The sequence below is a fragment of the Podarcis bocagei genome (genome assembly GCF_964188305.1).
Source record: "Podarcis bocagei genome assembly, chromosome: 8".
In the NCBI taxonomy this organism is placed as follows: domain Eukaryota; kingdom Metazoa; phylum Chordata; class Lepidosauria; order Squamata; family Lacertidae; genus Podarcis; species Podarcis bocagei.
In genome coordinates, this window is record NC_138133.1 from 50,506,899 (window position 1) to 50,533,599 (window position 26,701).

At 44.5% G+C, this 26,701-nt stretch overlaps 1 protein-coding gene and 1 long non-coding RNA gene across 6 annotated transcripts in view; one reads left to right on the forward strand and one right to left on the reverse strand.

Annotated features, from left to right (window-relative positions):
• Nucleotides 1-301: 301 nt before the first annotated feature.
• LOC308594126 lies at nucleotides 302-6,744 on the reverse strand. 2 transcript variants are annotated; one of them, XR_014011349.1, is made up of 3 exons: nucleotides 6,629-6,744; nucleotides 1,499-1,603; nucleotides 302-769 (listed from the first exon to the last, which is right to left on the reverse strand). It is a non-coding gene; the product is annotated as an uncharacterized lncRNA (long non-coding RNA). The 2 variants fall into 2 exon arrangements; XR_014011350.1 differs by lacking the exon at nucleotides 6,629-6,744 and adding an exon at nucleotides 5,682-6,052.
• Nucleotides 6,548-26,701, forward strand: part of ASXL3 (ASXL transcriptional regulator 3) — a 100,360-nt gene continuing 80,206 nt past the window's right edge. For 2 of the 4 annotated variants that reach the window (XM_081206752.1, XM_081206750.1), the window contains exon 1: nucleotides 6,560-6,650. Coding sequence is in view for 1 of the 4 variants with exons in the window: in XM_081206749.1 (XP_081062875.1) it covers nucleotides 6,597-6,650 (54 nt within the window). In the remaining 3 variants the exon portion in view is untranslated. Of the gene's footprint in view, nucleotides 6,651-6,839; nucleotides 6,977-26,701 lie in introns of those variants that run through there. The other 2 variants (XM_081206749.1, XM_081206751.1) reach the window with 2 other exon arrangements.

Here is a 26,701-nt window from a genome sequence, read left to right on the forward strand (position 1 = left end):
GTCTTATACATAGAGGCGTCTTATACATGGAAAAATATGGTAAATGCTCTCTCCAGCAGTGCTTGCCCATAACAGCTACTCTATCGTACCCCACAGCATTTTTGGTCAATATTTCTTAATTATTATTAATGTAGGAGAATAAACTGTCAATAAAGAATAATGAGCCTTACAAACTTATTCTAAACTGCAGAGGGAAATGACCTTTTTGTTCTTCCTAATACTTAATAATATACATTCATCTTCAAAGGTTACTTTATTTTCCATAGTATGATTCAATAAATTAAACAAATAAAGTTTATATATAGAATTCTATTGCATTTTGTGCTGCACAGCCCTCCCCTACTCTACAAATATATAACAAATATCAAAAAAGAAATGAAACTAATTTAGCATTGGAACTCCCCAGAGTGCCTTACGGGTAGGGGTGGGGGATGCATCAGCTCAGGTGGAGAGGACAAGGTAATCTGGAGTGAGGAAACAGCTGGTGGAGGAAAAGTTAATAATATAATCACTCTGCACTGTTTCCTTGCTATAAAATGTCCCATCCACACTCCCCCAGAAGGAGCTGTATGCAGTTTGGGGATACACCTGGATCCATTGCCATCATTAGAGATGCAGGTGGCCTTGGTGGCATGGAGTGTCTTCCATCAGCTACGTCTGGTGCCACATGGTTCTGTGTTGGGTGTTCAATGTCTTTATAAATGACTTGAATAAAAGAATTGATATGAAGCTCATCAAATTTGTAGGCACCTGGGACAGGTAGCTAATGCTGCAAAAGACAGGATTTAAGATGGTTTTAACAGATTGGAGAACTGGGCCAAAACTAACAAAAAGAATTTCAATGGAGCAAATGTAAAGCACCTAGGCAGGAAGAAGATGGGGGGGCAGCTGGATTGCCAGTAATACATGTGAAAAGGATCTAGGGGTCTTAGAAAACCACAAGCTTAACATGGGTCAACAGTGTGATGCATCACATAAAGCTAATGCTATCCTAGGCCGCATCAAAGCAAATTACAGTGTTAACAATATTATTATTGAATTTGATATTCTGGAACTACAAATGAAGTTAGGATAGACATATTGGACAAGCATCTAATGTGACCTTTCAAACTTTTTAAGAGCTCTTTTTCTGACAGAGATTGTTATAACGGTGCATAATAAGCGCCCCATGAGAATGGTATATGACCCTTCTCAAAAAATGGTGGTGGGGTCAATTCTTCTCATGGAATCTTTTCAGAAGGTCCTTATTCTAGCAGTTCAAGCCCTACTGCTTCTTAATAGGGCTTCTTATGTTTGGCAGAGAACAAGTGAGGGATTGTAAAGCAATTTGGAGGTTAGTAGGGGAAAATCTCTGAAGAACAAATGTCTAGAACACACACACACCCAGAGGCAAAAATTACATAAAGTGGTATCATTTAATCATAAACAGAGTGAGAGAGAAAGGGATCAGGGAGAGGGCTGGGTGATTTTGTGATGGGGAACTTGTTGACCACCAGACCTTGTTGGATTCTGACACCCATCATTTCTGACCATTGCGTATGATGTCTGTGGCTGATAGGAATAGTAGTTCAGCAACATCTGGAGGGTCAAAGGTTCCCCATCCCTGTTTTAGACAAAATACGTTTGTCACTTCTCTGATTTTAATCTTTTAGATTATGTCATTTCTTTAGAAATGTCAAATCAGCACATGGAACTTACAATTCTGTTAGGCAGATACAGATCAAAAGTTAGAATGCTAAAGAAAAGAAACGTCAGCTATAATTAATACATAAATTACTCTGTGACAGTGTCACCTTTTATTTCGGAGCAACAAGAATATATTAGACGATATTAATAATGTCTTCAGAAGAATAGCATGTCGGCTGCACCCCCACATTCCCAAATCAGGAAACTGTTTGGCTTTGAAATGAAATACATGCTTCTCTGAAAAAGAGCTTTTCACAGTTTGAGTCAACAGATTCTGAAACATACTGAAGCAATTAAAGAGGGAGAAAATATACTGTGAGAATAAGATTCCGGAAAGCTATCAAAATCTAGCCTTTGGTTAAAAAAGAAAGAAAGGGCAAAGTCTTTATTTTCTATATGAAATATTAATCTGAGAATGGGAAATTGCCAGTGTAACAAATTGAGTAATGTTTGCAGTGCTAAAAGTAAACTGAGATTCTGAATTTTAAACATAAAAGTGCCAAAATTTTATTGTGTATATTATTGTGGATCACATTTCATCTATTGTGTTTTAGTACAAATTACAAAATAAAGGGGGGAAATTCATGTGAAAATGAATTGTTGCATTGCTTCCACATGCGCCTAACTTGCAGCTCAGCCCAGCTGTGCTGCATTGACTTCAGCAGCTTTGTAGTGCCATGGTAAGTGTAGGTGGAGCTGCGCAATGTGTCTAAAGTTGTGTGTTCCATCACTCATTCACAACAGTTTGGCCATGCAAAGTAGCTCTTACTTCCATCTAGTGTTTTAGGGACTGGCATTTGAAAGAATACTGGTATGCAATGGACCCTTGCACTCATTTTGTTTTACTTGCAGTATGGCATGGCAATAATTTACTATCTTAAGTTGATAACATTATATTAATAATTTATAATCTTAAGATAGCAAACTATAAATATCTTAGATATTTATAAATATCTAAGAGAGAGATTTTAGTTCTATTTTCTCCGTAAGATACTCAATTTTGCATGCTCTTTCCTTGATACAGATAGACATTTGGTCTTAATGAATTCAGAGAAGACATGAACCATGAAGTAGATTATTTTTTTACTGTCCATTTTTAATAATTATGACTGATACACTTTACTTATCATAAATGATAGCATAATTGAGGGATAACAAAATAATTTTAATAATTCCAACTTGCCAAATGAGTTGACATAGCCAGGAGGCTATAAAAGCAATATTATCTTTTTTAATAGGCATTAAAATTCTTTTATTCCCCAAAACAGCCTTTCTAACAGGTTTTTATTCTAATTAGTGAGTCTAACCTAATAGCCAGTTGTTTGAATAATTGACCTATAAAGCCTACAGCCCACAAACCTTTATTACTTGTTATATACTCTCTTACAATATACCTTATAGTTTTGTCTTCCTGTCCTTGCTATAACCCCTAAGACCCTAGAAAAGAAACCATATAATACAATCACTGATTGTAGCTTAAGCTGCTACATTTAAAAACATATTTTTACTGGCTGATATAAATTGTTACCATCAAAATTGTTTCAATAATGTAAGTTTAATTGTTCCAAGTGAAAGACTAACTTTATACAAATATACAATTAAATGTTTATATTTATATTTTCTTTGTGAAGCAGGTAATACACTAAACATGTATCATTTGAAGTGTAATTAAACAATGGGGTTGACTGCACAAATATACAAACATGATACTGTGTCTTCACAGGTACAAGAGGTATGCTTTCAAATGTAAGTCACATGAACTATATTGAACAACTGCTGAGGACTAAGGCATTGGTTCCCAGCCCTGCCCCCTCCCGCTCCCCAGTCCACTTGAAAATTGCTGAGTCTTGGTGGATCACATAGTGTGTTTTTTTTGCCAGTTATAGCAATTGTAATGTGCAGTGCTAGGTCAGGGGTAGGCAACCTAAGGCCCATGGGAATTCATTCATTCCCCCCCCCTAAAATGTAGTCCGGCCCACCACATGGTCTGAGGGACGGTGGAGTGGCCCACGGCTGAAAAAGGTTGCTGACCCGTGTGCTACGTGCTGTATGGTTTTTTAATTGCATTTTTATTGCTTCTTTTATTTCTTATATTGTATTTTACTGTACTGCAATTTGAATTCCTTAGACTTCATTAAAATTCAAATTGTAGCTGCTTTTCATGAGACACATTGCGAACCACCTGAATAAAGCTTGCCATGAACCCTAGTTTGGAAACCCTTGGGCTAGGCCATATCGAGGAAGACTTGCAGAACGTTGGGGGTAATGGTCACATTTCTTATTTACATCAGCAGACATGCTGCTACTATTTTCTAACTTTCTGTCTGATATCTGAAGTAACTCAGTGGGGGCCCATTAGCCAAACAGGCCAATAATAATAACAACATGTTTACACGACCAAATTAATAAAGATTTTTAGTTCATTAACTAGGTTGCCTTAATTGATTAATATTTAGAAGACCAATTAAAGATTCAGTGCTATCAAACCTCATTATGGGTTCTTTTTAATAAATTCTGACCCCAGAGGTCTGGCTCTTGTCTGCTTCTTCATTCTTGAAGGACTGTATCCATATGGTACTAAAACTATTTCACACTGGTGGGTGCCATATCCTCAACTCTCCCCATCTTTCACATAGGAAAAGTCAAAGCAAACAAAGAATATAATTTCTTCTGCCAGCCTGTTGAAGGATGAAACAACTTCCAATAGGAGGAGCACAAAATCAAAGGAGCTTTGGTCAAGTGGTCCCAGTGAAAAGGTGCAGGGCTATCCAATTGTCCACCCCTTATTAGAATAGGGTTGAAAGCATTGATCAGTTAATCAGCGAGATTAATGCTATGATTGGAATTTTAAATACAAACTCCAATCATAGCATTAATCTCACTGATTAACTGATCAATGCTTTCAGACCTAGCATAATCAACTTTTTCAAAAGCTAACAATCAGTCCTTGCGGTCCATTCTATTGAAATTATTATGCCCCCACAGCATTTGGCTGTGATCCTAAAAGCATTTACTCATAATTACAGCACACTTCCTCAGCACCTTTTCCTCAGAATTTACCTAATGCCACACAGCTCAATTTTCATATATGTTTAATGTTTACCTACCTAGTCTTCAAGGCAATGTATAAAAACAAATTGCAAAATTATCTAGCATTAAAATGTTTATGTAAAAGTTGCTGCCATATATATATCTATATAGAAATAACATTTACTGTATTGTGCAATTGTATAGGTTTGGATGTGTTGCAATTCCACTGTTTGCCAGTTACACTTGCATTGGGCTGTTGACTAGGCACCTTTAGGAAACACCTGGTGTCTAAGGAAAGGCAGTGGGAAGCAACCACTAAATGGTGACAGGAGTGGCACTGTAACCGCCTCTGAAAAGTGAGTAACACAGCACTGCCTTGACACACGAGAATGCCCACTGAAATGTGTTCATCATAGGAGGGCACTGAGCTCTTTCAATGCAATACTGTACTGGGATGTATCAAGGCTTACTAAAAATAGGGGCAGGCAAGGGAGAGGAATAGAGATAAGCACAGTAAGGAAGAGTGAATGCCAAGAGGAAAGGGCTGGTTCCGTGCAAATGAGGTACGTACAGTAACTGGCTTTTCCCTCCGCTTTAGCTCCAAGGGAAATGGTTGTGATCTTACTCTTCCCACAAACACACCAAGCGACTCTAGGGCCGTAGGGGATGGAAGCTGTGGCAGAGCATCTGCTTTGCGTGCAGAAGAAGACCCCCTGGTTCGATCCCTGCCATTTCCAGGAGAAAGCCCAGAGAGCCACTGCCAGGCAGTTGCGGATCCAACAGACAATACTGAGCAGAATGGACCACTGGTCTGGCTCAGTAGAAGGCAATAGCTTCCTATGGGGCAGGGTGGGGTAGGCACCAAGGCCTCCCCGGGTCTGCGTACGCGTCTCCCATGCCAATGTGGCCAGCAGCCCCTTGCAGCTGGAACCTGCTCCTTGCTCCATCCCGTTTCTTCTGCTCACCTGTCCCCTCCCTCTGGACAGGGTTCTCCGAGGGACCGCAGAATCGTGGCGGCTACAAGGGGGGGGGGAGCCCCCCGAGAGCTGCCCCAAGCGCCGCGCCACCACGAGAGAGCCAAGAGTGCCCAGGTGAGCAGGCAGAGGCAGCGGCCGCTCCTCGCCCCCACTTCCCGGGCTACGAGGCGAGGAGCAGCCCCACTGCCTCCGCCTCCTCGCCTGCGTTCGCTTTGTGGGCGGCCCGGAAGCTGGGACTGCCAGGCAGGGGGCGACGAGGACGGAGGGACAACAACCCGACCCCGGCTGGGAGCCTGGAGAGCTCCGTTTCTTTCTGACTACAAATCCCGGGATGCAAGATGCTGCCTTTAAGAACAAAGGGAAAGGAAAACGGAGCAAGAGCAGCCGCGTTGCACCTCGGGACATGTAGTCTTGTTGCCCGCTCTATGTGCAAAGCGAAAGAGGGCGGGGGGGGGCTTGAAAGGGAAAGCGGCGGAGGGGATTGGGAGTGGGTCGAAGCGAGGGTCTCCGGCAGCTCTCGCGAGATCTCGGGCAGCCCTTTCTTCCCTGTGCGCGTCTCGTGCGCTTTGCTCGCGAGCGCGGCGGCCTCGGCTGGGATGTTTTGTGCAGTCGCCATTCCCTGGCGTGACGTCATAGTGCATTGTTGTGACTTGCGTAGCGGAGCATCCCTCAAGCTGTCAGCTGTGTCGCCGCCGCCGCCGCTGCGGGAGCGCGAGCCCGAGCCTGCCCAGCCCCCCGCCCGCTCGCCGTCCCCGCGCCCCTCCCTCGGGGGTTCTCGGACTCCACGTCACCGCCTCGTTGTCTGTGCGGGACCCTCGGGCTCCCCCGCCCTCCCCCCGCCCCGTCCCCGCACGTTCCGTCCCGCCCCCGCCCCCCCTAGAACCATCTCAATGAGATGCAAACATGAAAGACAAGAGGAAGAAGAAGGACCGCACCTGGGCCGAGGCTGCCCGCCTGGTAGGTGCGACCGGAGCTTTGTGCATGCGGGGCCGGCCCGTCCGGCTGCTGTTCCTGCGGGCGAGCCGGGGAGGCGCCTGGCGCAGCCAGCCAGCCGGCCCCCTCCCGCCCCGAGCGCCTGCACATTGTTGCCGTCGGCAGGGGATGCTGCGCTGCGCCGGGGCAGGCGAGCGAGAGGCAGCCCCTCCGGAGGCGCGGGACGAGACGGGAAGCGGAGGCTGCGTTCTCGTGGAACAATGTTCCGTGCAGAAGAAGTCTCTGCGGAGCGGCTGCGCTCGGGGAGCTACTTTGTTCGTGGACTGCCTGACTGCATGCCACGTCCCGTAGTGAGTTAGTCCGCCGCCAGCCTGGAGGGAAGACCCTCCTCCGTCCGGTGCAGGAAGGCCGTGCGGCGAAGGGCCACAGGCGGGCGGACGGAGAGGGGAGCTACGAAACACGCACATTGCCGGGCTCCGAGTTTCTGAATAGAGAGGTCGAGCTTCCTCCGCCTGCCCCCTCCTCCCCACCTCACTTGGTCAAGCCATAAGCACTCCTGGTTATTGATTTAATGGAACCCCACACGGATCTGGGAAATTGGGGAAGGAGTAGAATTTCTTCCTCACCTGGACAGTAACTAGAGCGAGGGGCAGTGTCTCCCAGCCCGTTATAACTCCTCCATAGTGCTTTCATTCATTATCGTCGGGATTCGTCTCTGTGTGTACTGTATGTGTGTGTGTCTGTGTGTAGTTGACAGCCTGGAATAGATGTACTCTACTTCATTCTTAATAATGGGTACGAAAGCTGTTTTAGTAATCATTTAATTTGTATGTATGTGCAAACAAAAAACGATATTTTTCGTGGGGCAACTCCCTTTGTACAGCACGTGTGTAACAGAGTAGCGTTTGTGTGTGTGTATGATGGCTAGAATTTACTTCCATAGCATGTATATGTATAACAAGCAGTGTTTACTCCTATATATGTGTGTGTGTGTGTGTGACTTTGGTTAGAGAAATTTCTCCATGTACTTGAAAGTGAGAGGAGAATTGAGAGTCCTGTATGCACTTTTTCACTTCGTAGAAAGAGATAGTATGCTGCTGGCCAAAATGTTCCAAAAATCTGCCTCCTCGCGTTATGTATTAGTGAATTTATATAGCAAATGATTGTACCTACATTTTGGCATGCTTGTGTTCAATGTGAGGGGTTTGCTTGTGCACCGTATAGTTTCCCATCCACCCTTCTTAGAAAATACCTGATTATACTATTCCTCAAAAGCCTGTTGTGTTTCTAAGGACACCAGTATTCATTGGCAAAATAAATATTTCTATTCCTTCCCACCCGTTTCTGTGTCCATTGTACTGTTTTAGTGCACATTCTAAAAAAATCATTTTCAAGCTTTGAATTGTCTGTGTTTTGTAATCTTGCAAATTAAGACTGCACTTACCTGGAAGTAAGTCTCATTGGACTCGAAAGAGCTTACCTCCGAGTTGACATGTATAGGATTGCATTGTAAATTGGCTCTGCAACATTACTGCATGCAGTAAGATGTGTGTTGCTGTACAGTATTGTGTATGTATTTTGTGAAGTTTCACACTCTGTTCAGTGCAGCAGTGTAAATGTATGTGTGTGGACTGCTTGAAGGACTGGCTGCTGGCTATATGGCTTGACTTTTGAATCTATTTTGCTGCCTTCTATTTGATACTTAATTGGCAAATGTGTCTGCGACTATGTTCATTTTTTGTTGCTGTTTCATGTCTGCTGCAAAGCACATTCTTTTCAAAAAGGTGGTTTTCTACTGTGAACGGTGGTTTTTATTGATGTATTTCTATTTTGTTCTGTTTTAGTTTGGTTTGGGGTTGGCTATTGAGTGGGGTGGGGATTTGTTGTGTTGGTACAATTGTTTTGATTTGACTTGTTTCTATTCTGTAAATGGAGGTTGGTTTGAGGCTTGGGATTGCTACCGTAGTGGGGCGAGGGAGGTATGGCGGTGGGGGCAGATGTCATAGGCGAAGGGGATCGAGATATGGATATGGATATGCTCGTACCCCTTCCAATCTGCGCCCCATCCCGAGGGACGAAGGTAGGGTGAGCAAGGATTACTCACCTCCGTCACTGGTGTTGTGCAATGCCAGGTCTATAGGCAAAAAAACCGCCACCCTGCGAGACTTCTTCACCTCGCAGGGGGTTGACCTGGCTTGTGTGACGGAGACCTGGGTGCGCGAAGGGGAAACTGTTACCTTACGAGAGATGGCGCCCCCAGGTTTCTCCGTCCTCCACCAGTCGCGGACTGTGGGCCGGGGGGGAGGGGTGGCATTATTAATCCGAGAAGATTGTTCTTTCAGGGCTCTGCCATCGCCATCGATCCCCGGCATTGAATGTGTTGGCCTAGTGTGGGGCTCCGAGGTGAGCTTGGCTGTCTGGCTGGTGTACCGGCCACCTAGCGCACCAGCAGCCACCCTGTCAGGCCTGTTGGAGGCGGTGGCCGGCTGGGCCTTGGAGTTCCCCAACCTATTGGTACTGGGGGACTTCAACATCCATGCTGATGCCACTCCCTCCTCACAGGCTCTGGACCTGGTGTCTTCCATGGCGACACTAGGGCTCTCCCAGTTTGTTTCGGGCCCCACACATCAAGCAGGCCACACGCTGGATTTGATCTTTGGCGCCGGTATAGATGTGATCATGTCTCCCTCGATGAAGGTGCCATGGTCTGATCACTACGCACTGAAAGCCAGGATTGATTTTCCACCCCCACCCCGCTTAGGTGGCGAGCCAATTTGGGCTCGCCCGCGGAGGCTGATGGACCCTGATAGATTCCGTCAGGCCTTGCGGGACCTTGCTCCCCCTGGCGACTCATTGACTGAGCTTGTTGAGGGCTGGAATACCCAGCTCCTGGCAGCCATCGATGAGATCGCACCTAAGCGCCCTCTGCGACCCCGCAGAAACCGGGCCCCCTGGTTTACCGAGGAGCTTCGGAAAATGAAGCGGGACCTCAGACGGCTAGAGCGAGTATGGCGGGGTGCCCGTGACGGAGCCTCAAGAACATCTTATAGGGTTTTTATGAAAACCTATGAGATGGCAGTGAAGGCCGCTAAGAAGTCTTACTTCTCGGCCTCCATTGCATCCGCTAGCTCTCGCCCGGCGCAATTATTTAGCATAATTCGGTCTCTAACGTCCGTTGAAGGACAGCCAAATTTAAATAACAATCTGACACACAGCTGTGAGGCATTTGCGAGCTTTTTTGCGGAGAAGGTCCTGTTGCTCCGCCATGACCTCCCTGCCAATTTGGATACAATAAAGGAACTGGAGGCCCCTCGACTGTCCTCGGGTCCAGTATTGGACCACTTTGACCGGATATCTCCAGCCGATGTGGACAGATTCCTCCAAGCTGGAAAGCCCACCACCTGTCCTCTTGACCCGTGCCCGTCATGGCTGATTAGAGCGTGTCCAGACGAGGTGCGGGCCCCCCTGGGGGATATCATCAATTTGTCCCTTGGCACCGGGATATTCCCAGGGGACCTGAAGGAGGCGGTGGTGCGTCCGCTCTTAAAGAAAACATCGTTAGATCCCTTAGATCTATCCAATTACCGCCCGGTCTCGAATCTTCCATTCCTGGGTAAGGTGATTGAGAGAGCGGTTGCTGAACAGCTTGGTAGGTTTCTGGATGAAACATCTGCTTTGGATCCATTCCAGTCCGGCTTCCGTGCTGGTCATGGGACCGAGACGGCTCTGGTCGCCCTAACAGATGATCTCCGCAGGCAGCTGGATCGAGGCGGGTCGGGGCTGCTGATTCTTCTAGATCTGTCAGCAGCCTTTGACATGGTCGATCACGAACTCCTGGACCACCGCCTTGCCGACGTGGGGATCCAGGGCACAGTCCTTCAATGGCTGCGCTCGTTTCTCTCTGATCGGGGACAGAGGGTGGCGCTTGGGGGGGAATTGTCATCGCGTCACTCCTTGGTGTGTGGAGTGCCTCAGGGTGCGATTCTCTCCCCGATGCTTTTTAACATCTTTATGCGCCCCCTCGCCCAGCTTGTCCGGAGTTTTGGGCTGGGTTGCCATCAGTATGCTGATGACACCCAACTCTATCTCTTGATGGATGGCCATCCTAACTCGGCCCCAGACACACTGACCAGATGTCTGGAAGCTGTGGCTGGATGGTTACGTGGGAGCCGGTTGAAGTTAAATCCTTCGAAGACAGAGGTCCTCTGGCTGGGGCGGGACGATATGGGATCGAGGGGGCAACTCCCATCTCTTGCGGGGGTGCAATTAGTGCCAGCACCGTCTGTTAAGAGTTTGGGTGTAATCTTCGATACCTCCCTCTCTATGGAGGCGCAGATTACAGCTATAACAAAGGCGGCATTTTTCCATCTCCGCCAAGCTAAGCAGTTGGCCCCTTATCTCTCTCGCCCTGACCTAGCCACTGTGATCCATGCGACGGTCACCTCCAGACTGGATTATTGTAACTCGCTCTACGTGGGGCTGCCCTTGAGACTGACCCAGAAACTCCAGCGGGTGCAGAATGCCGCAGCGAGACTCCTTACGGGGTCTTCGCTGCGGGATCACATTCATCCGGTGCTATACCAGCTGCACTGGCTCCCGGTGGAGTACAGGATCAGGTTTAAGGTGCTGGTTTTAACCTTTAAAGCCCTATACGGCCTAGGACCCTCGTACCTACGGGACCGCCTCTCCTGGTATGCCCCACAGAGAAACCTACGGTCTACAAATAATAACACCCTCAAGGTCCCAGGCCTCAGAGAGGTTAGGCTGGCCTCAACTAGAGCCAGGGCCTTCTCGGCTGCAGCTCCAACCTGGTGGAATGCTCTGACACAAGAGACCAGGGCCCTGCGGGACTTGACATCTTTCCGCAGGGCCTGCAAGACAGAGTTGTTCCGCCAGGCCTTTAGTCAGGGCGCAGCCTGACCCCCTCCTCTGGCAACCTGCACAGAATTTTGTTTAATCGGTTGCCACCAATGTGATTTTAACTAATTTTTATAATGAAATTTTTTTAGAATGTGTCATTATTTGATTGTTTATTTGATTGTTGTTAGCCGCCCTGAGCCCGGCTCAGCTGGGGAGGGCGGGATATAAATAAAATTTATTATTATTATTATTATTATTATTGGTGGGACTATAAGGCACTGCCACTGTAGTTTGATCTTCTGCACATAACTCATATAAAGACAACAAAGTCTTGTGACACCTTAAAAGCTAACAAATTTATTATAGGCTTTCATGGACTCAGGTCTGCTTTGTCAAATACACGAGCAGTTATCCCGAACTGCTGGTGTGCGTGGTATCGCTCTCAGTGTGAAAAAGCAAACAATGAGATCAGAAGGAAATTAAATTTAAAATTGTAACTTATGCTAAAATTACTTATGCTATTGACAGTGACCATTCTACAAGGCAGTGTTGGTGATAACACAAACACCCTAGCATTGATTAACTACGGTAATTAGCAGATGTAGCCTGATAGGAATCCCTGATCTTGATTTGAGCCAAAAGTGATACTATTGAACCTTTTGATAAATTAAGTCAATGGCATCACACTGCAGCCTCAGTTTTGAAGTTTCTTTGTTTGGGAGTAGCCACTTGGAGGTCAGTGGCAGAGTATCCTTGGAGACTGAAAGGTTCCTTTATTGGCTTTTGAATACAGTGGTACCTCGGGTTACATACGCTTCAGGTTACAGACTCTGCTAACCCAGAAATAGTGCTTCAGGTTAAGAACTTTGCTTCAGGATGAGAACAGAAATTGTGCTCCGGCGGCGCGTCAGCAGCAGGAGGCCCCATTAGCTAAAGTGGTGCTTCAGGTTAAGAACAGTTTCAGGTTAAGTACGGACCTCCGGAACGAATTAAGTACTTAACCCGAGGTACCACTGTATTATCTTATCTGAGGTCAGATTTGTTTCCACTTACTCTTTTGTGTAGAATCTGTAAATGTAACACTTTAGAAACTGGTGTTAATGCAGTGTATACATCAGGATATAAACTTGAGTTTTTGTATCAACCACAGTAAGTGTGTAGAATAATTGTAGCACACCATTTGTTGTAACAGTAAACTGTGAAATACAGTAATATAGGATGCCATAAAACATAGGAAAACAGGAAACACTATGCTCAACTCAAAATGCTTAGAGTGCAGTCATACACTCACCTACCTGGGAGTTAGCCCTGTTGAACGAAGTGAGATTTGCTTCCAAGATGGATAGGGTGGATTGTACCATGTGTTTTTCCACTATGATACTATAGATCCTTTCTCCAATGAGTGAATATGCAGTGTTCGCTAACTGTCATCTTTAGACTAGGTGAAGCAGCCCCCAGATAGGGACTTTTGAAACCCCATAACAGAGATGGGGAACATGTGGTCCTTCTCCAGAGTTTGCTGGTCTACAACCATTATTCCTGACTATTGGCTGTGGTGGCTGGGGCTGATGGGGGTTGTAGTTCAGCAGCCTCCTGAGGGCTGCAGGTTCCCCATCCCTGCACTATAAGATCTTATCAGTATTTGATATCTAAAGAAGTGTGCATGCACACGAAAGCTTATGCCAAGAACAAACTTAGTTGATCTCTAAGGTGCTACTGGACAATTTTAAGATCTATCTATCTATCTATATATATATATATATATCTTATCAGTAGAATTGATACCAATTTCATATCCTTTGCTTTCAAAATGCATGCAAAATTGTTTGTGTGCCACATTGCTTTCTGCTTCTGATACCCAATATTCTCCAGAGGGCTGCCTCCCAAAATGTTGCATTATGAGATCTCATCCAATCTATGAATTCCATGGAAGCCTGACTATTACTGGGTTCATCAGGGATTTTTATAGCTGAAAGGGAGTTGCATTGTAAGGCTAGAGGTGTTGCTATAACTTAGTGGTACAACATGCCCTTGGTATGTATGAAGCTCTCTTTTAATTCCAACAAACTCTAGCTAGGGGATTGTGAGTAGAAGAAAGGGGATGAACTTATATCAGAAGTACAGGGGCAGCCTGGGACATTTTATGGCTTTAGGCACCTCATACAACACCACTGCACCCTGCCATGCTGCCCTGCCCCCTCCTCCTCCACAGGCATGCCCTGCCACCACATCACCCCTGGCGCTGCCTCCTCTGTGGGTGCCCCCTTGCCAGGGGCAGTGGTAGGGCCCATCCATGGCACAGGAGAAGGCAGAGCGGCAGCAAGCAGTGTGCCCTTCCGGCCAGATCTGCTGCCTGAGTCCATCACCTCACCTTGCCTCTGGCCCTGCAGAAGTATATCTGCCAGTCAGGTTTGAAATTTGGGTCTAAATGCATTGCCTGCAACAAAATACCTAGTGATCTTCTATTCTCAGGTTAGTTTGAATCTACAGAACAACAAATAATGTGGTGTGGACTTCTAAACAGCAGTGTGTTACATAGAATTTAACAATCTGATCTCCTATTTGACTCAAAGGCAAGATCCTTAATATACAATGCTTTAGATCAGTGTTTACCAACCTTTTTTGGGCAAAGGCACACTTGTTTCATGAAAAAAATCTCGAGGCACACCACCATTACAGCCCCGTGACGTCAGCGCGCAGCGTCACGCCGGGAGGGACATGAATTGCTAGCAAATTACATAATCACCTCCTTGAGGGCTGGCTCATCTTCTCCGAAGGCAGAACCCCATTAATTAACAGCACAGACTCACACCATAGCCAAGACGAGGGGGGAAAACCTCAGTCATGCACAGTCATGCACATGTGGGGGCCAAATGAGGACGAAGACCGGGCAGAGAGCAGGGTTCAAATCACCCCACCTGGCCAGGACAATCCCTGGGTGCTCCCTTGGGCCACTCGCCTGACCCACCTCGCAGGGCTGTTGTTGCGAGGATAACACGGGGAGAACCACGCGCGCCCCTGGGAGCTCCTTGGAGGAGAAAGCGGGCGATGAATGCAATGCACGAAATATATGAGAGGTGACCAGGTTTTGCAGGTGAGGAGCCCCCGCCAGCCTCCGCTTCCAACACCCGGCGCAACGACGCCGAAGTTTCCCCCCGGGCTCGGCTCGGGGAGCAGTGCTGCTCCCCCCCGGCTCCCCTTCGCCCTCCCGGCTCTCTCTGCCGCCCACTGGGGACCCCCCTCACCTGCCAAGTCCGGAGCGCCGGTGGAAGTTGCATGCATGCATGCAGGGCGCCGCGTTGCCATTGCATTGCACTGCACTCCATGCAACGCCTGCACGCATGCATTGCCTTGCACGCCCGCCAAGGGGTCTCCCCGCGGTCCGATGCGTCCCCTCCGGCGCGGATGCAGCATTGCAAAAATAAACACCCCCCCGACGCAGCCCTACCTGGGGGGCAGCCTCCGCCTCCGCCGCTCCGCCTCCACAGGGATCCCCGGGCTCCATCCTGCCGCCCGATCTCCGCGGGGGCGCAGGCAGGCTGCGTGGGGTCTGCGCGGAAGAGCCCCTGCCCGCCCGGCCGCCGCCGCCGCGCTCATTCCATGGCCGGGAGAAGAGCGCTTCAAACAAAACGCCCGGCCCGCCAGGCCACGCTGGGAAACGTAGTTTGTGCACCCCACGCGGGCGCGGAGCCCAAGGGCGAGGGGACTACGGATCCCGGCAGCCCCCGCGCCGGGGACGGAGGGGGAGAGGCCGGGTGCAGGGATGGAGGGACGGGTGGGCGAGCGAGTGAGTGAGTGGCAGCCGCCAAGCCTTGGCCGAGAGCCAGGAAGGGCCTCCCCGGAGGAGGAGGAGGAGGGAGGCGCAGAGCGGGAGGGAGGGAGGGAGGGAACCCCAGGGGTCATCTAGTGACGGCGCCCCAATCGAAAATTTGACCTAAAAAAAAAATCTTTCGAATTTTTAATTTTTTCCCGCGGCACACCAGGCAACATCTCACGGCACACTAGTGTGCCGCGGAACAGTGGTTGGGAAACACTGCTTTAGATAGAACACATATCATCGCTTCCATTGGCTCTGGTATAGTAGCTGAATTAGAGTTTAATCTGAGATCTCTCAAAGCATGGTGACGCCACAAAGTGTTCACTGGTAAGCATTTCACCAGTTTGTTATTCTGCTCTCTTGGGATTCATCAATATTTTATTTCTGGCCTTACTGAATCAATTTCAGTGACAAGCAAACAGTTGAGACCTAATATGTTCTCAAGCAGTGACTCCTGTGATAGCTTGATCAATGTTCACATTACAGAATTCCATGAGTACTGAGTTACCAAATGCTTAATCTGCCATGGGCAGGGCAGAGTAACACAAATATTTAAACCATTCGTTGTAGCAATGTCATTCCTCAGTATAAAGCCACCGTATACTATTAGAGTGTAAAAGGATGTAGAGTACTCAGAAATGGTAGTTAAGGTTGTCAGTGTAGGTATAACTGCCTTTTGAAGTGTTGCTATGCATATACATTTTAATACATATTTTAATATGCAGGATTTTTCTGCAGGATCTCTTATGCAAATTGGACAACTGTGGAACATTAATTCTGTTTGTAGCCTGATGTCTTGTTTGCACTACACCTCCCATTGACTAATAAATGTTTCCCTTTTATTCTCTTTCCCATTGTGCTATTTGAAATAGTATCAGGGCATTGCAGATAAAAATAGGTTTAGCTTTACAGCTTTATTTGAATTATTAGTTCCATTTTGTGTATACCAGAACTGAGGCAAAAATTATAGGCCTTGTACAAGAACACAAGCCAGTCCTTAGAAGACTTCTGTATCTTTAGGAGGCACTCATATATTTACTTGGGGTGGGGCTGTAGCTCAGTGGGCACAGCTCCTGCTTTGCATGCAGGAGACTCTTGGTTTAAACACTGGCAATTATAGTTAGATTTAGGAAAGTTGTCTGTCTGAAATCCTGGAGAGCCACTGTCAGTCCATAGACAATACTGACCCAGATTGGTGAATGTTCTGACTTGATATAAGGCAGGCAGGCATGTTCTTTCTACTTGTTCGACAAATGTGTTTGATTGCTGGCCAGAATAATAATACATAACCCTAATGTTTGTTCTTATTAGCTTCACTTTTAACGCCTAAGGCATGAAAGAATCAGAGCTCAACAGGATGACAAAAGGGGGAGGAAATCCAACATGTTTACGTAAACTAATATTTATGAAAGATCCCAATGTGTTTCAAGCCTCAGTTCCTCTAGGGGACAAAAACCTTTTAATATATTCTGTAAATACATACACCAGGCATGTATATTAAGTGCAGCAGGCCTAACTTTTTGTACAAAGACAGTTTTGCTCTCTGGTTGTACTCAAAAAGGAGAAGCAGAGGTGGTCTGTTTTTAAACAAAGTGTTCTTCTTTGGGTTTGGGGGTGTTAGGTTTTTGTTTTGTTTTTTGTACAATATGCATCTCTAGATCATGTAGAGAAGCTTTTAAAATTATTTCCCTGAACAGCTGAGGCTAAAGGTCCTTAGGATATTCTCATAACCATTAGTTTGAAGTATTCTGTATGGCATTCTGATTCTCTATTGTCCCTTCCTCATATGTTAATTCATCAAGTGGTGCTCGGCTCCACTTTATTCTTTCAGCCAAACATCCTTCAATTTGTATTGTTGAATGCTTTGGAAACATCATGGACTGTACATCCCAAACATACTATTGCACACCCCATATTTCTCAGGATTATGAAGCATCTGTCATTGGTGAGCTAGTGTGTGACTCAGAATGCTCAGTTGCCAAAAGTACTAAACAGCTCAAAGTCCAATTTCTGTGAGGGAATGGAAGGTTGTCCATTTGACTGGCATTAAGAGTGAGACAATTGGCCTCCGCTGGCTGATTGTCTTACCTACTCATGTTCTTCCAACATACCACCAACTATGCTATTGAGAGAGACAGCTGAATGAGCGAACAGGCAGAGAGAATACTGGCACAGGTCATGTGCTCTAGTATGTATTATGCATGCCTTACTCATCAACATGATGCATACCAGTACTGCTTCTGTTCAATTGTACCATTTGTTTGAATAGGCAGAGAACAGGTGTCAGGTAGAGTGGTGAGTGGGATCAATGGCAGCTGTAGGGGTTTTTTGTTTTGTTTGGAAAGGGGGTATACCTAGTGAGTAACCCTTGTATAAGCTAGACATTCTGACGGGGGTAATGTTCATGTTAAGATAACCAGCTTTTAATAAAGCTGCTGAGCAAACATACTTGTTTTCCATTCCATACAATATTTTATGGGCAATCTATAGTGTTTTAAAAGGTTAACCTGTATATGCTGACTCAGGCAATCAGTTTGAATACATAACTAAAACTTGACTATGTGCATTCCACTGAACTGTGTCCATGAAATAGCATTTAAAATATAAAATAGATGGGTGCCTTAAGCTGTCTGTGTTTGCATAGGATGGTTAAGGGGGGAGAGGCCATATTGGTGCAAGGAGAATGTCAGCCACATGGCACTCATGCACAATCTATATTGATTGAGCGATTCAGAGAATTATGGGTTGTGTGCTGACCAAATAGGCTGCTTGAAGGAAGGAGTAGCTCTACACATCATCATGTCTTTCCTTGTGGATTCCTTTCTGCTCTTTTGGCATTTTGTTAAGGCACCAGACTAGAATTGTGTGGGCAAACATACTGTGTGGTTACACCCTAATTGGTTGACTTTCCCTAGGGCAGTAGATTTTAACAGATTTACAATCAATTGTTCTCTTTAATTCTCAGTGTGGCTTGCAGTTCTGAAAAGTGACAATAAGACCAAACACTGAGCAATAAAGAAAAGTTATACTAAAAGCAGCCGTAGGAGCAAAATATAAGTAAGCAGGTTTTAGCAAAGGCCCCATACAGCAAAAATGCTTCTAACCTGGTGCCAAACAATACCAATGTAGGTGCCTGCAGTGGCGGACTTGGGGCTCTCAAATTTCAGTGGTGCCCTGTGCAGCTCTAAATCCCCCCCAACCCTACTCTTGTGATCTGTTTAACATCATTGTTGTGGTGCCCCCCTGTGGTGCCCAGTCACCTACCCTAAAACCACCTCTGGTGCCTGGTAAATAATCACTGGGAAGGGTGTTTCAAGGTCTGGCACCATTACATAAATGGTTTTGCTTTTAGCTGCTTTGTTGTTTAGTCGTGTCTGACTCTTCATGACCCCATGGACCAGAGCACACCAGGCACTTCTGTCTTCCACTGCCTCCCGCAGCTTGGACGAACTCATGTTTGTAGCTTCGAGAACACTGTCCAACCATCTCATCCTCTGTTGTCTCCTTCTCTTTGTGCCCTCAATTTTTCCCAACATCAGGGTCTTTTCCAGGGAGTCTTCTCTTCTCATGAGGTAGCCAAAGTATTGGAACCTCAGCTTCCAGTGAGCACTCAGGGCTGATTTTCTTAAAAATGGATAGGTTTGATCATCTTGCAGTCCATGGGACTCTCAAGAGTCTCCTCCAGCACCATAATTCAAAAGCATCCATTCTTTGGCAATCAGCCTTCTTTATGGTCCAGCTCTCACTTCCATACATCACTACTGGGAAAACCATAGCCTTAACTTTTTCTTGCTTTTCTCCCAAGAAGCAGGTGTCTTTTAATTTTGTGACTGCTGTCACCATCTGCAGTGATCATGGAGCCCAAGCAAGTAAAATCTCTCACTGCCTCCATTTCTTCCCTTCCTATTTGCCAGGAGGTGATGGGATCTGTGGCCATTATCTTAGTTTTTTTGATGCTGAGCTTCAGACCATATTTTGCATCCTCCTCTTTCACCCTCATTAAAAGGTTCTTTATTTCCTCCTCACTTTCTGCCATCAAGGTTGTGTCATCAGCATATCTGAGGTTGTTGATATTTCTTCCGGCAATCTTAATTCCGGTTTAGGATTCATCCAGTCCAGCTTTTCGCATGATGAATTCTCCATATAAGTTAAATAAGCAGGGAGACTATATACAGCCTTGTCGTACTCCTTTCCCAATTTTGAACCAATCAGTTATTCTATATCCAGTTCTAACTGTAGCTTCTCGTCCCATATAGAGATTTCTCAGGAGACAAATGAGGTGATCAGGCACTCCCATTTCTTTAAGAACTTGCCATAGTTTGCTGTGTTCGACACAGTCAAATGCTTTTGCGTAGACAATGAAGCAGAAGTAGATGTTTTTCTGGAACTCTCTAGCTTTCTCCATAATCCAGCGCATGTTTGCAATTTGGTCTCTGGTTCCTCTGCCTCTTCTAAATCCAGCTTGCATTTCTGGGAGTTCTCGGTCCACATACTGCTTGAGCCTTCCTTGTAGAATTTTAAGCATAACCTTTCTAGCGTGTGAAATGAGTGCAATTGTGTGATAGTTGGAGCATTCTTTGGCACTGCCCTTCTTTGGGATTGGGATGTAGACTTATCTTCTCCAATCCTCTGGCCACTGCTGAGTTTTCCAAACTTGCTGGCATATTGAGTGTAGCACCTTAACAGCATCATCTTTTAAAATTTTAAATAGTTCAGCTGGAATATCATCACTTCCATTGGCCTTGTTATTAGCAGTGCTTTCTAAGGCCCATTTGACTTCACTCTCCAGGATGTCTGGCTCAAGGTCGGCAACCACACTACCTGGGGTGTATGAGACATCCATATCTTTCTGGTATACCGGTAATTCCTCTGTGTATTCTTGCCACCTCTTCTTGATATCTTCTTCTTCTGTTAGGTCCTTACCACTTTTGTCCTTTATTATGGTAATCTTTGTACGAAATGTTCCTTTTATATCTCCAATTTTCTTGAACAGATCTCTGGTTTTTCCTATTCTATTGTTTCCCTCTATTTCTTTGCATTGCTCATTTAAGAAGGCCGCAGAGATGGGTGGGGGACATCAATATGAAGGTTTCCAATAGTAGTGGAAGGGCATGTTTATGCAGGAGATGACAGTTCAGACCCCCAGGACCCAGACTGTTAAACGCTTTATAGGTCAAAACCTGCACTACTAATATTCTCCAGTAAGTGAAAAAGAAACAATGCTTGCATGTAAACACCACACTAGTATGTATTTGAGCTCCTCAGCTTAGGATCAGTTTAGTACCTTCTGGAGTTGCTTATGTTGGTTTCTGAGTACATGGTGACAGCAGCAATTACTGTCAAGACATCAACATCTGAAGTTATTGGTGTCCAAACATTCTTTTGTTGTCTCATCTTCCCAAGTATCTTTCAGCATCTTTGATATTTGTTTGTTTCACAGATTTTTGTTCTACCTCTTCAACACAGGGGTTCCCCAGGTGGTTAAAAATCAGAATTGCAATAAAAGATTAAAGATGGTGAATAAAAATGGTTAAGAACAACCCAGGAATAAAAACAGCAGAATATGGTGACAACAAATCAATGTCATAGGAAGTAGAAAGCCTAAGGAAGTCATAGTGTTATTGACAGTGTATCAATCAAATGAAGAATATCAGTTATGGGAAATTCCATGTTGTATGTCTATGGGTTTTTTTTTACACCCCCCCAGCACTTTTTCAAAAAATAAAATAAAAGCTCATTGCAGATTAATTCTGCATCACACTGTAACGCAGCCATTTTAAAACAGACGTATGCAGTCCCAGTTGCTCAGTGACATGGGTCGGGGTATACCTAGATTGCAATAACTGCTTCTTTCCCCATTCACATGGGGCATGTGTGAAGAGGAAAAGGCATGGATAACCTAATCAAAGATCTGGAATAAATCTGGATTCAAAGTAGCATGTTGAAGATGGTCATGAAGAATTACAGTTTGAGTTAAAACTAGGTTGGGGGTTGTATTTTTATTTGTTTTTGCTATGAGTGGATTAGCTATTTAGGAAGAAAAGAGGGGAAATGGGTTGGGGGATGTCCAGTGAACTTATCTATCCCTTCGAGGTAGAGCAATAAAGATCTACGAAGCATGAATGGCTGTATGCATGCATGTGCTTCCACCTCTGCCCACCACACTTTATTTGTACACCTTGAGATCTATCCTTGCACTGTGCTCAGTTGTGGCAAATCTTGGTGCACATACTAGTATCTCCTTCAGTAGACCATGAGCAACATTCTGTGCAACACAGCAGAAAGCATGTGATTTTCATTCATGAATAAATTATAGTAACCTGTAACTTAAAGATACCCATTATGGTTGATAAGCAGTAAAAAAAAAAGCACTAATTGCAAGACAGAGAGACAGAGACCGGCGCATTTGCCGGTTAACATATCTAGCTTTTTCAAACCCAAATGCAATTTCCTCCCTTCTCTGTTTTGCTGAGATAGTACAGTTGAACTAAATCATATAGTAGTGAGGGAATATTTCACGCTGTGTCTTCATATTTGAAGGCCACAAACGACACCAAAAATCAGTATCATAACTTATGTATAGCTAGAGCTTTGACTTTAATCCCTTTGACTTTTATCTCAAGTGTTGACTCTTGCTACTATAAATAGAATTTAAACTATTGTAAAAGAGTTTCATGCTGTTATAAAATAGGGATTTGATTTGACTTTGTTTAACTACACTAAGGACTTCTTTGTGGCTGGCTTAACACAGACCCTCCATTATTTCCATATTTGTTCTAAGTTAATTCTCTTTTAGACATGTAGAAACGCTGCTGCTTTAGGAGGTTTTGATAGCCTTTCTCTTTGATCCATAATCAAGGCAGCTTTGAAGAGCTGTACTCTATTTTATTATTGTATTTTTTGCCTCAGGGTTTCCTCAGATTTGTTTTGTAAGGCTATCTTTGTACTTGTTTGGCATGGTAGTATGTATGTTATTTCTTTACAATGCATAGCTGAAGAAAGACAGAAATTCCTGTTTTATAATAATTGAGTTTGGTTTGTGATGCTTTGTAGATATTTAATCTGAAATGTGACATGTAAGTAGCAGGCCCATTGAATTTTGTCATCTGTATATGCGCTCCAGATCTTTACAGGGTGAAACTCACCTTCCAGAAAATAATCAGATCATGTCCTATTTCTTCTGTATGAATTTGTGAGCTGCTGCTGTAGGTATGACTCTTTTTGAAACAGTAGTTCTCAAACATTCTTGTAGTGAACCATTTTCAGTTAAATGGGGTGGGGACACCCTGTGGTATTTTAAGCTAAAGGAAGAGGTAGCCTGGTAAGGGGGATAACTAGAGCAAAATAATGATGTCTCATTAGCTGGCTAAGTTCACATTTGTCCCATAGCTGGAGGCTGGCAACCTGAAAGCAAAGATAATGAGTTGGATCCTGTGGACTTTCCATATGATTAAATGAACATGAATGAGGGATCGCAGGAAACACTCTGATAAGCCCCCCCAAAAAACCCCAGGGGTAAGCCCCCATGGACTTCTGATTGGAAAGAGTGGGAAGGAATTTGAATCTGCCCTCCATTGTGCCCCAGTTCAGACAGGAATCTTTCCCAGTCCTTTCTGCAGATGCCAGATATTGAACCTTCCTTTTGCATGCAGATCATGTGCTCTATCTACTACAGAGCTTTAGCCCTTCTCTAAAAAACACCTCCACCACACACGAGTTCCAGGGATGGTGCAAAGTATTATATGTAGTTTAATGCGCAAGATTTGTATTCCAATATTCCATCCAAGCAGAAAAGTCAAAGTAGATTGCACCCTTAGAAACCATCAACATAAAACATAATGAAACAGTGCAGTAAAACAAACAAAACAAAAGAAAACAAACTTTATAATAGAAATGCTGCTTCCTTCTGCTCCTGGTCTTGGATACGTTAAATGTGTGATTAAATTTCCATATCGTTGATTTTTTAAAAATAGGAGCAGGGACCATGATCTGAATTAGGGCTGTGGTACAGGGAAGGGAGAGTTAAGGTGCCCCATGTAATTTCTGCTCTATACTACTATTTGCTTCATAAGGAAATCTACTATTTGGGCCCATAGCAGTTCTAGTGTAAGGCAAATAACAGCTTTTTTGGGGGAAGGGGGGGAATTAATTGAGAAAATGTGTACAAAAAGTCATGTGGGTGGAAAAAGTAACACACGCTTAGTGTTATGATCTCAATCTGTGCCCTGGCCCCTCTATAGTTTTGAAATATTAAGCGATGGAAATGCAATTACACACTTAATGTACACACCAGATTAACCCTTTGAGATTTTTTGATTTTTTAAAAAAATCTCATAGTGCCTTTTAAATTATCAATCCAATCCTAGAAAAATACTAGTTGTGTGGATGCATTGCATGCTAACTTCTCTTCTACCTTCAGATGCATTTATATTCATCAACACATTTAGAATCTGGCTGTAGGTGGATTTCTTCCCAAAATGTGCAGCCCTTGCCCGTGTTTTATGTGCCATGCCATTCTATACCAAGAGTGATGCATGCTTTGTTATTTAGGATCCTTAGAATGATACATCTTAATGGCCTTCATTTCTATGACAAAAAACAGATAAAAGGTTGGAAGAAGCATGAAGGGATGAAAGAGCTGAACTGCACAATCATGCAAAGCCAATATACATTGACTTTTTAGAAATGAAGATGCTACTTTTATTCCTGCTTGAGAACTAATTTGAGTAGTTCACAGCTGTGTGTTTGTGGCTAATGCATTGGTTGCAAACATAGCTACTTAGAGGGTATGGCTATGCTTTGGGATGCTGTCTCTCATTTCATGTACTGTAGATGCTGATTTATCTCCTATGACATTAATCGTCTCATAGCAAGCGATGGAATAACTTGCAGATGCCCTTCCTCTCCTCATTTATGAAGATAAATGTCATAACATGATGGCTGATCTTTGTTATGACACTAACCATTATAACATTTAACAAACGTAGCAAAAAATATCACTGACAGCTAGTAAGAGCATCTGTGTATGTGCGGAGTGATCTTGCCGCTCGTGCCTCTAGCTCAGAACCCTGACTTGTCATATTTAGTTTCTGGAATACTTTAAAGTAATAGATTTGGTCTGAGTCAGCAAACAAATATAATTGACTGGTGATACAGTGTTACAATTATATTACTTAATGACCAATAGTTTGATGGTTCTGTGGCTCGAGGGTATAGGAATTAGAGAGAAGACACCCTAGGATTCTGAAGAGAGGGGAGAAGAGTGGGTCTGTGCTTTTGAGACATCAGAGGTAAGGCTTCCATAGTAAGCAAAATCATGGCGCAGCCTTAGTTCAACACATCTGGTTGGAGATGAAACCCAGATGTTTGTCTCACAAGATGAGACAAGCAGAAGTGTAACCATACGAAGAATCTGTGGGAAAACAGCAGCTATAGCCCTACATATTATACATGTGGAAGGGTCTCTCAGTTTTTGTTTTGTGCTCAGATCCCTCCCACAAAATACTGGCCATTTGCAGGCACCTCTGTCTCATTTTGGATGCCCAGAGAATACTTGGACCAGGCAAAAGGAGGAAAGGGAGTCCAGAGTGATTGTGAACCCTGCTCCTTTTATCTCGAGGGTCTGGGAACATCATAGCCTGAGCAGTTGCCAGGTCTGCATCTGGATCACTCCAACAACTGTCTAGCATTCATGTTGTATGTTATGAAGAGAGAAACCAAAAGTATTCCCTCCCGCTAGTATTCCAAAATAGAACAACATCCTTTTGGCAACTGATGTTTGGCAACTGAGGCAAAGATTTCATTTCTTTGTGAGCAGATCTGCCTATTTTCTTCTCATGGTCCCCAAATATACTGGCTAATGCCTGTGAGAATGAAAAATGAAACATTTTATTATTATTATTATCATTATCATCATTATTAATAATAGGAAGAAGCTTTCCTTCTAGTTTCAATTTCTCTCCTCACTCTTTTCATATGTAAATTAGGCTTTTCATATAGACAGCAAACATGCCTTGGATATCAGTATTTTCTGAGGTGTTCAAATTAAGTCTTTCTTCACAGTTCACTAGCAATACTCCTGCTAGAATTGATCAAGACACAGAACATGTCATGTCTTATGAATTAAGTGAGAAACCCCAGTCCAGAATTGCTATTCTAACAAAAGAACTCACAAGCCCTATTTGGACGTTCATTTTGTACATGTGTAAACAAATGCATGAAGGGGGAGTGGGGGCACACTGCCAAGACCCAACCCTCTTGGTCCACCTTTCAACCCTTCACAAGGCTCAGCCAAAGGTCTGAAGCAGGGAGCCGCATCCTGCTTGCCCCGGCTCCCCATGTGATTTAGAATTCTGTACAGTCATGGTTCTTCTGTACAGCACAGGGAACTTTCATGGATGGAAGAGGCTTCCTGCTTCAGACCTTCACCCTCAAATCTGTGGAATCCTGAAAAGAGGGTAAAAGTCGTGCATCTTAATGGGTGGTGCTTAGTAGCACTCCACCACACTCCTTCATCTGTTTGTTCACAAGTGAGTAAACAGAACACCAAAATAGGGCATATAGTAGGGCATTATTTGATATTGCAGGGGTGGAAACTCCCCCAATTGCTGTTTATTATTATTTTTTAAATTTGTATACCTTTCTTCATCCATAGATCTCTGTAGACTATATTTTTTATTTTAAAAAAGATACAGTAAACTACAGATGTGTTAGCTTAACTTTAGGTGAATTTGTAGAAAGCCAATAATGAATATCATTTCTCCACTGAAAATGCAGAGGAAAATAGACAACAAAAGGACCGTGTCCCCTACTAACATGTATGCAGAAGAGTAAAGGTGTGATATATACATGTGTACTTTTATAATGATTACAAACTTTAATTAAGCAGCTTTACATTAATGATGACCTCGACATTCTGTGATCTAGAGATGTGATATATTCTGCAATTTCTGTCCATGATCAGCTAGCAGCCCCTACCCGCCACTCAGGTGAACATTGCTGTACATTGGTACCTCGGGTTACAGACGCTTCAGGTTACAGATGCTTCAGGTTACAGACTCCGCTAACCCAGAAATAGTACCTCGGGTTAAGAACTTTGCTTCAGGATGAGAACAGAAATCGTGCTCTGGTGGCGTGGCAGCAGCAGCGGGAGGCCCCATTAGCTAAAGTGGTACCTCAGGTTAAGAACAGTTTCAGGTTAAGAACAGACCTGCAGAATGAATTAAGTTCTTAACCCAAGGTACCACTGTACTCCTGATTCCATTGCTGTCCTTAATCTTCAGGAAGTAGTAGCATATGGAAATAATTTTTGTAGGCATCCTCTGATTTAGTAGCCTGTGACCCTTTCTGTCGTATTCAGACCATCATTAATGCATTTGATGCCTTCTGATTTGATGAC